This window comes from Coenobita brevimanus, chromosome 63, assembly GCF_032717465.1.
Source record: "Coenobita brevimanus isolate Jiangsu-jjx chromosome 63, ASM3271746v2, whole genome shotgun sequence".
Lineage (NCBI taxonomy): Eukaryota > Metazoa > Arthropoda > Malacostraca > Decapoda > Coenobitidae > Coenobita > Coenobita brevimanus.
Genome location: NC_137016.1, coordinates 40,853,437 through 40,867,977, shown reverse-complemented (window position 1 = coordinate 40,867,977; position 14,541 = coordinate 40,853,437). Strand labels below are relative to the sequence as shown.

The following is a 14,541-nucleotide window of genomic DNA, read 5'->3' as shown; positions in this document are numbered from 1 at the left end:
AATTGCCATGCGCGGGGACGCCTACTATGGCAACGCTGTATCGAATTAATTATGCATTCGTCTGTGGTAAACCCTGCACAGCGCTGAACAAAGAGTAGATTATTTTTTTCTTTACCCACTCATTTCTGTTATCCCACTCATTTCTGTTATCTGCATGTGTGTGGTTGTGTGAAAGATCGATAGCTTCATAAATCTGTCAGTTCGTTATAAATATTGTTTCCTCGTTATAGATTTTTTTTTTTACCTTTTCCCTTTACACAGCCACTAAAAACCCTAGAGAAAGAGACAGAAGGGGAGAGGGAACCAAAGAAACAATGAGAGAGAAAAGGTAAAGGCAAAGACACCGAAAAATCCGACAAACAAACAAACAAACAAACAAACAAAAGGTGAGGAAGAAAAGACCAAGAAAGGGAAACAAATTTTAGAACAGAAACGGAAGACTTATAGGACTCTGAAAGTGACGAAAGACATATGAAAGGAACAGATAAGACAACTGAGAAAAACTTAAGTATCTAAAGAGCAGAAAGTGAAAGACAAAGGCACGGAAAGCAGGAAAAAAAGAATGGAAAGAAAGGAGAAAGAAAAAGAACACTAAAAGAAAAACATATATTAGAGAACGATAAACCAAGACCCAAGACTCATAAAAAATACCAAATACGAGAACATTCATAAATTTCCCGCCGAAACCGATGGCCATGCAGACGACGCTGGGTGGGTGTCATGGCGGCGCCTAAGAAGGGTGGTGACACTCTGCTCCAGTGTCTCACCTCCACCTCCGCACCTCCACTCTCCCCCACCACCTCCACCTCCTCCCTTCCCTCACCCACCTCACCTGTCAGAACTACCGTCAAGTGGGCGGAGAAACGGACACACAGTAAAGGTTTGTGCTCTTACTTGTAGTAGTAGTAGTAGTAGTATTTATTATTAGTATTATTAGTATTAGTATTATTAAAACCTCCCGCATCCCAGTGGGAAGTTTTCTTGTTTTTGTCAATATTATAATGAGGGAAAATCTAAATCGCTGACATTCGCATACCGTCTGAGCTACAGCCTTCAATCTTTGCCATGTTATAGTACTGGTTGGCCGCTTCATCTGGTCAAACATCCTCCTAATCCGACTACCGGATACGATCCGGAAAAAAAAAGACCCTAAAGCTCATGAACTACTTAAGTTATGGCGCTGAAATTTCACGGCATATACCTGGGACATGGCAAGAAAGCAGTGTTTAATATAGTCCAGATCGAATCATTATTCTCTGAGATCGCCTATGGTCCAAAATTATGGACCACACCAGAAAACAGAGAAATCACCTGATTTTATATGAAAGAATAAAGCTAGGGCCACCAAACTTGGAGTTATGGACTGTGATGACCTAAGCTGACATGCACAGGATCAGTGACCTTGACCTCAAGCTCCCTTTATACCTCGGCTTCAAGTAGACAATGGCATGGGAAGTTTTTCTTTACCAAATTGTTCCTGGACAATTTTACGGGGTTGAAGTTATTATTATTATTATTATTATTATTATTATTATTATTATTATTATTATTTATTAGGTCACCTAAGACACTGTGCTTGGGTAAAGAATGACCGTGGGATATGCTTGCAGAAAAGAAAAACGAAAGAAAACAGTAAAAGAAGAAAGAAAAATCACCGGAGGAATTAACGACAAGGGTTCATATTCACCATGAATAAGGAAGTTCCCTAACAGCTCCTCCTTACAGACTTATTTTTGGGTACGGCTGGCTAATATTGTTCTGTACGTTATTTATGCAGAGTACGGTGATATTTGAATGATTTACGTAACTCAAGAAGAGGGCGGCAAGGTGTAATAAGCAAAATTAATCGCTTAGGACGAGGTGTTAGGGAGCTACCTTAACCTACGAGAATACGGGCCAATTACAACTTAATATCCCTTAGTACGGTAGGTTACTGATGAAAAGTAAGCCATTAAAAGACAAAGATATAACAGTAAGGTATAATATAGTTAAATGGATAAATAGATAGGTACATACGAGAGAGAGAGAGAGAGAGAGAGAGAGAGAGAGAGAGACAGCTAAACTGACAGACATGGATACGGGTAAATACTGCCGAGAAAGAGGTGCCATGATATCTAATGCCGTCCCAAACTGCAAACACGTCACATAAACACACAAAGGACAGTCTCAAACTTCAGGACGTATTTTCATCTTCATCCGTCTACCTAAATATCCTTATCTTATTATCACGGACGGCAGATTACGTAGCAAACTATCTATCGAAGGAGAGATAATGATTAGATAGATAGTGGATAGACGATAGATAAACGACTGGATAGATACACAAGGATAAACTGTAAAGATGCTCAATGTTTGACTGGTAAATTCACTGATATAAACAAACAGTGTATATGCATCTGTATAATCTCGTATTACGGACACAGGAAGATTTACGAGGTCGATATATGAATAAAAAGTAGACAGGTAGATAGATAAAGGGATGATAGGTTGGCGGAAAAGATAGATAACTATAAACTGAGAAGGGCGGGAAAATTCGTGAGCTGCGGACGTGGGTGTAGCGACAAGGTGAAGGCGTGGATGCGTGACAGAAAATCGTCGGTTGGGGATTAACTTGAGTCATATCTTGTTTTAATTCGGCGTCACGAGAGAGAGAGAGAGAGAGAGAGAGAGAGAGAGAGAGAGAGAAGTGTACGAGTGAGTGAATGAGTAAGCTGAAGAAAGTGAGTGACTGCGTGTATTAATTTGTTTGTGAATAAGTAGTTTAGTAGTTGAGACGAATGACTGAACGTGAATGTGTGAATGGTTGAGTGCATTGCGTAAGTGAGTGCATTGCGTGAGTGAGTGAGCTTAGATGAGTGTGAGATGAGCCTAGCCATCCGCCCTACCCACCCCTCCCACGCCCAATTTAAATAATGTACTCGTGTGCGTGTTTTGCGGTCGTGTGTACGTGTGTGCGTCGGTGCGGAACATCCTGAGAGGGGGGTTTGCTCTGTGTGTGTGTGTGTGTGTGTGTGTGTGTGTGTGTGTGTGTGTGTGTGTGTGTGTGTGTGTGTGTGTGTAATTATGGCATTAGAATGAGCAATAAGGGTGAGGGTGAGGATGAGTCGATGTGGATTACGGGGATAATAACGTGTGTGCGTAATGTCCATGTATGTATAAAATAGTACACACACACACGAGAGAGAGAGAGAGAGAGAGAGAGAAATGGGAGAAATGGAGTTCCCCCGAGCTAAGCCCTGTATTGGACTATATAGCCCCGCTAGGGTTACAGGAGGGAGCTACCCCTCCCGGCACGGCAGCCCGGGCGAGGCTCGAACTTGCAATCTCCCGATCCCAAGTCCAGCGCGCTACCACTGTGCTACCGCGCCCCCCCAGAGAGAGAGAGAGAGAGAGAGAGAGAGGTAACTTCAAGCGCATAATGAACTATCTTGAGTGAGCACAATAATATTAACTACATATATTTCCGCATTACTCCAACGTGAATGTGTTAAAACGGGGATCCAGATTTAAGATGGTTTTATCGACGGGACCACTAACTTATATATATCACTCTACAGCACTCATGAGTAATCTGTTCCATAAAATCCTTAACAACTCTATCGGAGAAATATTTTGTTTCATTAGACTGGAAACCTATGCCCTCATGAAGAAATAATTTGCTTCACTCGACTTAAAACTTTTTTTTTTTTTTTTTTTATGCGAGGAAGAAGGAACCAAAGGCCATGAGCCCGCAGTAACAGTTCCCTCCAAGAGAAAAACAAAATACAATAGAGAGCCAAATTCAAGATCCGATCATTTTGAGATGCCTGGACACACTACGTTTGAAAGACTGGAGATCATAGGCAGAAGGAAATACAGACAGAGGGAGACAGTTCCAGAGCTGACCTGTTGCATAAATGAAAGACTGGGAGTAACGGTTAACTCTTGCATTAGAGAGTTGGACAGAAAAGGGATGAGAGTTTGCTGCCAGACGGGTGCAACGCGCCCGTCGTAGAGGTGGAGGAATGCAAGCAGACAGTTCAGAGGAGCAGTGACCATTAAAGTAGCGATAGAAAAGAGATAAAGATGCAACAGTGCGGCGAAGAGACAGAGGTTGAAGGGAGTCAGTAAGAGGAGGAGAGTTAATGAGACGAAAAGCCTTTGACTCCACCCTATTGAGAAGAGCTGTATGTGGGGAGCCTCCACACATGAGAGTTGTACTCACACAGGGGCGGATAAAACCCCTGTATAGAGTCAACAATTGTGCAGGGGTAAAGAAAGAGCGGAGTCGGCTTAGCACACCCAATCTCTTGGAAGCAGATTTTACAAGAGATGTAATATGATCTTTCCAAGATAAGTCCCGAGTAAATGAAACCCCAAGCATGTTCAAGGATGATGCAGGATTAATCTGAATATTATTAAACATTAGTGGGTATACCTGTGGAAGATTTTGTCGGGTTGATAGGTGTAAGAACTGAGTCTTAGATGCATTAAAGACAACCATATTATTTTTACCCCAGTCAGAGATATGAGCCAAGTCAGACATTAGGTGTGCCATAGCCTCATCCCTTGTTTCCTGAAGTAACTGTTGAGATGGGCGTTGCGGGAACCGAATGGAAAGGTGAAGGGTGGAGTCATCAGCGTATGAGTGGATAGGGTTAGATGTACAGCTTAGAAGATCATTGATGAATAAAAGGAAGAGAGTTGGTGATAGGACAGAGCCCTGAGGAACACCACTGTTGATAGATCTAGGAGAAGAACGATGGCCGTCTACGACAGCAGCTATAGAACGACCAGAAAGGAAGCTAGCGATGAAGGCACAGATAGAAGGATAGAAACCGTAGGAGGGCAGTTTGGAAATTAAAGATTTATGCCAGACTCGATCGAAAGCCTTTGATATGTCAAGTGCAATGGCAAAGCTTTCGCCAAAAGTCCCGAAAGGAGGATGACCAGGAGTCTGAAAGGTAGGAGAAGATCGCCAGTGGAGCGTCCCTGACGGAACCCATACTGACGATCGGAAAGAAGGTTGTGATAGGAAAGATGCCTTAAAATTTTTCTATTAAGAATTGACTCGAAAACTTTTGAAATACAGGACGTTAAAGCAATTGGACGATAGTTGGAGGGTTGGGAGTGGTCACCCTTCTTTGGGACTGGCTGAATGAGAGCAAACTTCCAGCAAGAAGGAAAGGTACAAGTTGACAGACAAAGGCGAAATAGTTTGCCTAGGCAGGGTGTAAGCACAGAAGCACAGTTTTTAAGAACAACAGGAGGGACCCCATCAGGCCCATATGCCTTGTTAGTACTGAGGCCAGTAATGGCAGAAAATACATCAACTGAAGAAATTTTAATGTCAGCCATGAGGAAGTCAGAGGGGGGAAGTGATGGAGGAACAGCACCGGAATCGTCTAAGGCGGAATTGGAGGAGAAAGTCTGTGCGAAGAGATCTGCTTTATCAGTAGAAGAAATAGCTACAGAACCATCAGAGTAGAAAAAAGGAGGGAAGGATGATGAGGTAAAGTTGTTAGAAAGATTTTTGGCAAGGTGCCAGAAGGAGCGGGAAGAATTCGAGTTGGAGAGTTGAGAGCATTTAGTATGGATGAAATTATTTTTAGTAGAGCGAAGAACAGACTTAGCACGATTCCGGGCAGAAACGTAAAGATTATGTGATTCAGGGGTGGGTTGGCTCCGGTACCTTTTGTAGGCCTTCTCCTTGTTGCGGACAGCATTAGAACAAGCGTGATTAAACCAAGGCTTTCTTGCGTTAGTCAAAGGATATGAGAAAGGAATGTATGCTTCCATGCCCGAGAGAATAACCTCCGTAATGCGCAAGGCACACTCAGATGGCTCACGGCCATGGAAGCAATAATCATTCCAGGGAAAATCAAAGAAGTACTGCCTGAGGGCCTCCCAGTCCGCGGCTCCAAAATGCCAGAGACGATGTTTCCCTGGAGGGTCCGCAGGCCATACTGGAGCGATAGGACAGGTTAAGGTAATAAGGTTGTGATCGGAGGAGCCCAACGGAGAGAAAAGATTAACAGAGTAAGCAGAAGGATTAGTTGTGAGGAAGAGGTCAAGTATGTTGGAGCTCTCTCCAAGGCGGTCAGGGATACGGGTAGGGTGCTGTACAAGCTGCTCTAGGTCATTAAGGATAGAAAAGATGTAGGCTTGTTCACCAGGTGGATCCGTGAAAGGAGAGGAGAGCCAAAGGTGGTGGTGAACATTGAAATCTCCAAGAATGGAGATTTCAGAGAAAGGAGAAATGGACAGAATGTGTTCCATCGTAGAAGTAAGATAGTCGAAGAATTTTTGATAGTCAGTAGAATTAGGGGATAAGTAAACAGCACAGATATATTTAGTCAGAGAATGACAGGAAAGCCGAAGCCAGAGAGTGGAGAATTCAGAAGAATCAAGTTCAGGAACACGAGAGCAAGACAAGTCGTTGCGTATGTATACACAACAGCCACCTTTGGCTTTGAAATGAGTATAGAGAAAGTAGGAGGATAAAGAAAAGGGTTTGCTGTCAGTTGCCTCAGACAGCTGAGTCTCCGTTAGAAAAAGAAGGTGAGGTTTAGAGGAGGAGAGGTGGTGCTCAACAGAGCGAAAGTTTGAGGAAAGGCCGCGAATGTTGCAGAAATGAAGAAGAAGAGAGTCAGACAGTGGTTCCAGGCACCTCGAGTCGTCACCGGGAGAGGGGCAGATGGCGGGGGCATTTATGGTCCCCTCCCCTGGGGACTCCGAGGAAATGGATGTATATGAAAGGCGTAAGAGAGCTAAGAATGAAGGATACAATTTCTCCATTATTTCACCTCTTCTGTTCCTCACTTTCCATTCCTGGCTAATATTCCGAAGTTGAGAGAGGCTTGGTAGGATTCTCTGCCCACAAATATTTAACTTCCTCTGCTTCTCCCTTTCCTCTGCTGGCTAATATTTCTAAGCTGACGGAGGCTTGGTATGTTACTCTGCCTACAGATATTTCACCTCCTCTAATTCTTACTTTCTTCTGCTGGCCAATATTCCTATGCCGAGAGAGGCTTGTTATGTTTCTCTGCCTAATATTTCACCTCTTCTGCTTCTCACTTTCCCCTGCTGGCTAATATTTCTAAGCTGGTAGAGGCTTGGTATGTTTCTCTGACTAATATTTTCCCTCTAATGCCTAATATTTCTAAGCTAAGAGAGGCTTGCTGTGTTTCTCTGGCCATAGATGATTCTCCCTGATAAGATGCGTCAGGGCGGAAAGTGACGGACATGCCCTAAGCGTGAACCAGACGCAGTGGAACATTAAGAGAACTTTTGTCTGACTGTGTACAGATTATATTTGTGACTGTTTATATTTCAGGTGTTTGGTTTGTGTGACCGTGTGTATGTGTTTGTGTGTAAGTGTAGAGTGATTGTGGTCAGGTGTACGTTGGTGTATGTGCACGTGTGTGTGTTTACTTACAGACTATGTGGGGACGAAACGGATGTGTACTGAACATGAGTGTGTGAAGATCAACTGGTAGCGTGTGTGTGTGTGTGTGTGTGTGTGTGTGTGTGTGTGTGTGTGTGTGTGTGTGTGTGTGTGTGTGTGTGTGTGTGTGTGTGTGTGTGTGTGTGTGTGTGTGTGTGTGATGAGAAGGGATGCAGTGGGTGGGGTGGGGTGGGGAGGTAATCGATGAGGAGGGGGTTGTGTTGTGGTAATGATGACATGATGTGGCCCTCAACATATGTCACACACACACACACACACTCATACACACTCTTAAAAACTCTCTCTCTCTCTCTCTCTCTCTCTTTCCTTTTTCTTCTTCCCTATTCCTTACCTTTTTTTTCTCTCTCTCTCTCTCTCTTCCTCCTCTCTCTTTCGCTTTCTTTTCTCTTATTTCCTTACTCCCTATCTCTCCCTCCAATCTTCTCTCACTTTTTTTTCTCTCAATTCTTTCCTCCCTCCCTTTCTTCTGCTCTCCCCCCCTCCAATCTCTCCCTCTCTCATCACTCCTCCCTTCCCCTTCACTTTATGGTCACATTTCAAGGCTTTATTTAAAGTTTTGAAGAGATATGGGGTGGATGGGATCTCTCTCTCTCTCTCTCTCTCTCTCTCTCTCTCTCTCTCCACATTTCTCTGACCTCTCTTCCTCTTTTCCGATCTGCTTATCTTTCCTTTCCATTACCCCCTCCTCTTTCTCTCTCTCTCTCCAAATGTCTCTGACCTCTCCTCCTCCTCCCTGACCTTCTTATCTCTCTTTCCTCTCCATTACCCTGCCTCTCTCTCTCTCTCTCTCTCTCTCTCTCTCTCTCACTCTCTTCATATTTCTCTGACCTCTCCTCCTTATCCTTCTCCCTGACCCGCTTATCTCTCTTCCTCTCCATTACCCTGCCTCTCTCTCTCTCTCTCTCTCTCTCTAATTCCCTATAAAAGAGAGGCCTTATTTGTATTAGGGTGACGCTATGTGATTAAATACCAGGAGGGGAAATAGGTTTGTTTAGACGCCATATTGGTTTACTCTCTCTCTCTCTCTCTCTCTCTCTCTCTCGTCTATTACTGTCAATACCTAGACCTTCCACAGACACAGGAGGGAGAAAAGAATGATGATGATGATGATGATGATGCTGATGATGATGATGATGACTGTGCGACTTTAAAATTTAACAGAATAATAAGAGAAGCAATATTCTCAAATACTACCACTACTACTTCTACTACTATTACTAACAATAATAATAACAATAAAAACAGCAATAATTTTCTTCCTCCTCCTCATCTCTCTCTCATTATCACCACCACCACCACCACATCCATCATCATCATCATCATCATCATCACCACCACCACCACTACTACTATTACTAACGATAATAATAATAACAAAAACCGCAATAATTTACTTCCTCATCATCATCTCTCTCATCATCACCACCACCACCACCACCATCACATCTATCACCACCATCATCACCATCATCATCATCATCGTCACCACCACCACCACCAACACCACCACCATCACCACCATCACCATCATCGTCACCACCACCACCACCAACACCACCACCTTCATTATCATCATCATCAACTCTTCTACCTCCTCCTCCTCTCTCTAAAGTCAACTCTACATTCACTTCCGTCTCCTCATTTCATCCTCTCCTATTTCCCTTAACATCGTCTCCGCTATTGTCTCTTAAATCTCCACCTAATTATCTCCACGCCTAATTAGCCCTATTTAATTACTGACAATCAATTTACTCCTTAATGACATTTAATTATCCAATATGACTTTTATTTTCTTACTGATGTGTTTTCCTCCCTCCCCCTCCCCTTCCCCTACCTTTCCCCGCATCCCACTCCCTTCCTGCTTCTGTCCCTCCCTTTCCCCCCCCCTCTCTCTCTCTCTCTCTCCGTTCCATTCTTTTCTCCCTTCCCTTCCCTCTCCTTCTTTTTCCCCTTCCCCTCCTCTCCTCCCCAAGCTCCCCCTCCTCATTCCCACCTCCCCCTCCCCTCCTCTCCCTAACCTCCCTCTCCCCTCTTCATCCCAACCTCCTCCTCCTATCCTCAACCTCCTCCTCCCATACTCAATCTCCCCCTCCCCTCCCCCACCTCCCCCTCCCCTTCTAATAATCGTGCAGGTCGTCCTAATGTGCCCCCCTCGTAAACTGTGCTTATGACCCGTCCCCCACCCCTCTCCCCTCCTCTATCCTCCCCTTCCCCTTCCCTCATCCCCTCACGGCAGCTTTTGACAGTCTAGAATTTAGTATATCCCCCGCCCCCCCCCCTCTCTCTCTCTCTCTCCAGCTATCTATCAACCTTCAAATATCTATCAAATCAATCTCTTTTTATCCAATTACCCATCCATAATCAAATCTCTCCCTACCTATCTACCTATCTATCTACCTATCTATCAATCTATCTATCTATCAATCAATCTACAAATCCAGAGACGTGCTTCCTTAATTATTCTCAATGGCTCCAAACACCTTACACTCAGCTTCTGGATGACGTCTTAAAACAATAAATCTTAAGCCTGTAAATACCCTCTCTAGCCTGTAATTACCCTCTCTAGTTCTGAAAGTTTCCCCAAAGCTAGATGAACCAACTTAAAGACATCAGGAGCAAAAAAAAAAAAAAGTAAAAGTGTAAAAATATATAAAACGTAAACATGTAAAAATATATAAAATGTAAATAATGTGAAAACTAAAACAATACAAAATCTAAAAACATGAAAATTGTAAAAATATAGAAAATGCAATAAATAATATAAATGGTAAAAAAATGTAAATATATAAAATGTAAAAACCGAATAAGTGTAAAACTATATAAAAAAACGAATAAATACGAAAATGTTAAAATATAAAAATGTAAATGTAAAATATGTAAAATGTAAAAATATAAAAATGTAAATATATATAAAAGGAAAAAATAAAAATGTAGAATATAAAAAATGTAAAAATATAAAAAAATAAATATATAAAAATGTAAATACGTAAATAATTTTTAAAACTTTAAAATATAAAAATTAAAAACAGGGAAAAATGTTACAAAATGTTAATATAAAAATGTAAAAAATGTAAATATATAAAAACTGTAAAAATGTCCTTCTTGTTCACGACGTTAAATTTAACTTACTAGAAAATTCGAGGCCAAAGGGTTAACCTCAAATTTGCTTCACTCTTTGGCACTCTTTACTTCACTTATTTATCCCACGTCATTCTGCCTCACTCTTACTACACTTCCTCACTCTACCTTACCCTGCCTAACTCTACGTCACCCTACCTTCCCCTGCCTCACTCTATTTCACCCTATCTTACCCTGCCTAACTCTACTTCACTCTACCTTACCCTGCCTAACTCTACTTCACTCTACCTTACCCTGCCTCACTCTACTTCACTCTACCTTACCCTGCCTCACTCTACTTCACTCTACCTTACCCTGCCTCACTCTACTTCACTCTACCTTACCCTGCCTCACTTTACTTCACTCTATCCTGCCTCACTCTACTTCACTCTACCTTACCCTGCCTCACTTTACTTCGCTCTACTTTACCCTGCCTCACTCAACTTCACTCTACCTTACCCTACCTCACTCTACCTTACCCTGCCTCACTTTACTTCGCTCGACTTTACCCTGCCTCACTCTACTTCACTCTACCTTACCCTACCTCACTCTACCTTACCCTGCCTCACTCTACCTTACCCTGCCTTACTCTTCTTCACTCTACCTTACCCTACCTCACTCTACCTTACCCTGCCTTACTCTACTTCACTCTACCTTACCCTACCTCACTCTACCTTACCCCTCCCTCACTCTACCTTACCTTACCTCATCCTGCCTTACTCTGCCTTACCCTACTCTACCCTACCTCATCCTGCCTTACTCTGTCTTACCCTACGCTACTCTGCCTCACCCCAGCTATGATAGAGGCCCTATAATTCTGGAGCCGCATTTAATCCCTCACACGTGTCGCAGGGGAGGTGGAGGTGGAGGTGGAGGTGGAGGTGGTGGTGGTGGTGGTGGTGGTGGTGGTGGTGGTGGTGGTGGTGATGATGACAAAGATGATGATGATGATGACTATTTCGCAACTTTGACTTCGCAACATTTCAGTTCGCAAATTTAAGAGTCAACTCCTAAGGGCGAGGGCTAAGTCTGAGGGCTAATTTTGTGGGACACTTTCTCCCCTTACTTTTTCTCTCTCCTTTCCCTCTCCTCTCTTCTCCTCCTCTCCCTCTTCCCTACCATCTCTTCTCCCCTTACTTTTTCTCCCTCCTTTCCCTCTCCTCTCTTCTCCTCCTCTCCCCTCTCCCTCTTTCCTACCCTCTCTTCTCCATCACCTCCCCATCTCTTTTCTCCCTTCTTTCTCTTCTCTATCTCATCTCTTCCCACCACTACATACCATCATTCCTCTTTCTTCCTTTCTCTGTTCTATCATCTTTCTTCTTATCCATCACCTCCTATTCATCTTCGTTTCCTTTCCCTAACCTCGCTCTCCTCACACTACTTCTCTCTCTCCTCTCCTCTCACACTTCCTCCTCCTCCCCCCTTTTCTTCCTTCTCCTCTTTCTTAACCTCTTTATATAGTTCTCCTCTTCCTTCTCATTCTCCTTCTTTTTCTCTTCTCTTTACTCCTCCTCCTCCTAAATTTCCATCTCCTCTTCTCTTTACTCCTCCTCCATCTCATTTTCCTTCTTCATACTCTTTACTCATCCTCCTCCTCCTCTCTTTCCTCTTCCTCCTCCTCCTCCTCTTCTTCTCTTTACTCCTCCTCCTTACTACCTCCCACCTCTTCATATTTCCTCCTCCATATCCTCTTTCCTCTCCCTCTTATCTCTCCTCCCCTTCCTTCCGTTCCTCCTCTAGGGAAACAGGCCCATCTCTATTACTCTCCCGCTTTCCTGAGAGAGAGAGAGAGAGAGAGAGAGAGAGAGAGAGAGAGAGAGAGAGAGAGAGAGAGAGAGAGAGAGAGAGAGAGAGAGAGAGACTCGAACGTATTTACGATCGATTTCATGTAGTAAGTCAGATCTGTTTTTTGTAGGAAAGACAAGGAGTAGAATCTTTCCGTCTCGCTCTATATATAAATAATAATAATAATAATAATAATAATAATTATTATTATTATTATTATTATGTTTATGTGAAGCTGCAGAATGTTTCTCGCGTATCCGGCAGAGCCAGGATTCCGAGGGCTTGAATGATGAGGTGAATGGAAGTGTGGCCTATTTGGATTGGGCAAGTATGTCTGGACATTGCTACTCCTCACCCTGCCCTTGGGTGGGAAAGGAGGTCCGGATGATGATGATGATGATGATGATGATGATGATGATGATGATGATTATTATTAGTCTTATTATTATTATTATTATAAAAACAATAACTACAATAACAATAACTATATCCACAATAATAATAATAATAATAATAATAATAATAATGGCAATAATTGCAATAACATCTCAGAGTAAAACTATTGTAAAAAAATACTTGCTTTATAGCGAAAATAAAGAAAAAAGGAAAGCAGGAACTTCCCCAATATCAAAATTCTTCTGTAAATGCATATGAAACATACGATAAAATCTCCTTCCCTCCTTCTCTCTCTCTCTCTCTCTCTCTCTCTCTCTCTCTCTCTCCTATCAAACAATAACAACAGTACTACCTTAAATCTATTTCTCTCTCTCTCTCTCTCTCATTCGCGGGGAGGAGTGTAATGGTCCCTTTGTTTGGCTCAACTGCGCAACTATGCTGATTAAATGGTCTTCGGGGGGAGTGAAAATGAGAGAGAGAGAGAGAGAGAGAGAGAGAGAGAGAGAGAGAGAGAGAGAGAGAGAGAGAGAGAGAGAGAGAGAGATGCGCATAGTCTGCTAAATTCCTCCTTTCCTTTCCCTCCTTTTCTTCTCTTCCCCTCTCCCCCATATCTTATTGAATCCTCCCCTCCTCTCCCCTCACAAATAAGAAGAGGAAGAGGAGCCTGGGAAGAGGAGGGAGAGATCAAGAAGAGGAGCAAGAAAATGAGAAGAGAGGAAGAGGAAGACACGATAAAGGAAAGATGACGAGGAGGAGGAAAGCTACATTGTAGGAAGTATATATGATGATGATGATGATGATGATGATGATGATGATGAAGATGATAATGATGATGATGATGATGATGATGATGAAGATGATAATGATGATGATGATGATGATGACGACGAGGATGATGATGATGATCATGATGACGAAGATGACAATTATGATGATGATTAAAAGGGATGACTGTAAGAAGGAAGGAATGAGGGGAGAAGGGAGAGAGAAAATCTGGGAGAAGGAAGAAGGGATGGAGGGAGAAAATATCGAAGGAGGAAGGAGGAAGGAAAGACTGAAGAAATTTTTGAGAGAGAGAGAGAGAGAGAGAGAGAGAGAGAGAAAGGGGGGTGGGAAGAAGGAGGTAGGAGACATAATCTAAGAAAAGGGGAAGCAAGGAAGGAAAGAAAAAGGAGGGAGGAAAAGAAGGAAGGAGGGAAACACGGAGAGAAAGGAGCACGGGAGGGAGAAGGAAAAGATGAACTGAGGAACAAAAAAATGAAGAAATGAAGAAGGGAGAGAAGACACGAAATGAGGAAGAGAGAGAGAAGGATGAAGAAAAGATGGAAGCAGGGAGAGAAGAATAGACGGAGGGAGAGAAGTATGAAGGGAGGGAGGGAGAGAAGAAATGAGGGAAGGAGGGAGGAAGGGAGAGAAGAAAGGAGGGAAGGAGGGCGAGAAGAAAGGAGGGAAGGAGGGAGAGAAGAAAGGAGGGAGGAGAGGTGCCACCGTGATATATATTGTCAATTATGCCATGTCAGAGGCAGGCAGGGTGGGAAGGAAGGAAGGAGGGAGGGATGGAGGGAGGAAGGGAGGGAAGAAATGCAGTAGGAGAGGAATGACGGCGAGCGAGGTCTACAGGGAGGAAATTAGAAGGAGGGAATGCAGACGAAGGGAGGGAGGGAGGGAAGAAATGCATCAGGAGGGAGATAAACGATGAAGGGAGAGGTCTACAGGGAGGAAATTAGTGGGAGAGGGAGATAATGCAGACAGAGGAAACGACGGAGTGCAAAATAAAACAAACAGCAAATCATCCT

The 14,541-nt window shown here is 43.2% G+C and overlaps 1 protein-coding gene across 1 annotated transcript in view; it reads left to right on the top strand.

Moving 5' to 3' along the window:
- The first annotated feature begins 702 nt into the window (after nucleotides 1–702).
- The window catches only part of LOC145404493 (transient receptor potential cation channel subfamily A member 1-like), a 74,074-nt gene continuing 60,235 nt past the window's right edge, over nucleotides 703–14,541 (top strand). The window contains exon 1 of the mRNA XM_080276053.1: nucleotides 703–880. Coding sequence (XP_080132179.1) covers nucleotides 721–880 — 160 coding nt within the window. The 5' untranslated portion in view covers nucleotides 703–720. The remainder of the gene's footprint in view (nucleotides 881–14,541) is intronic.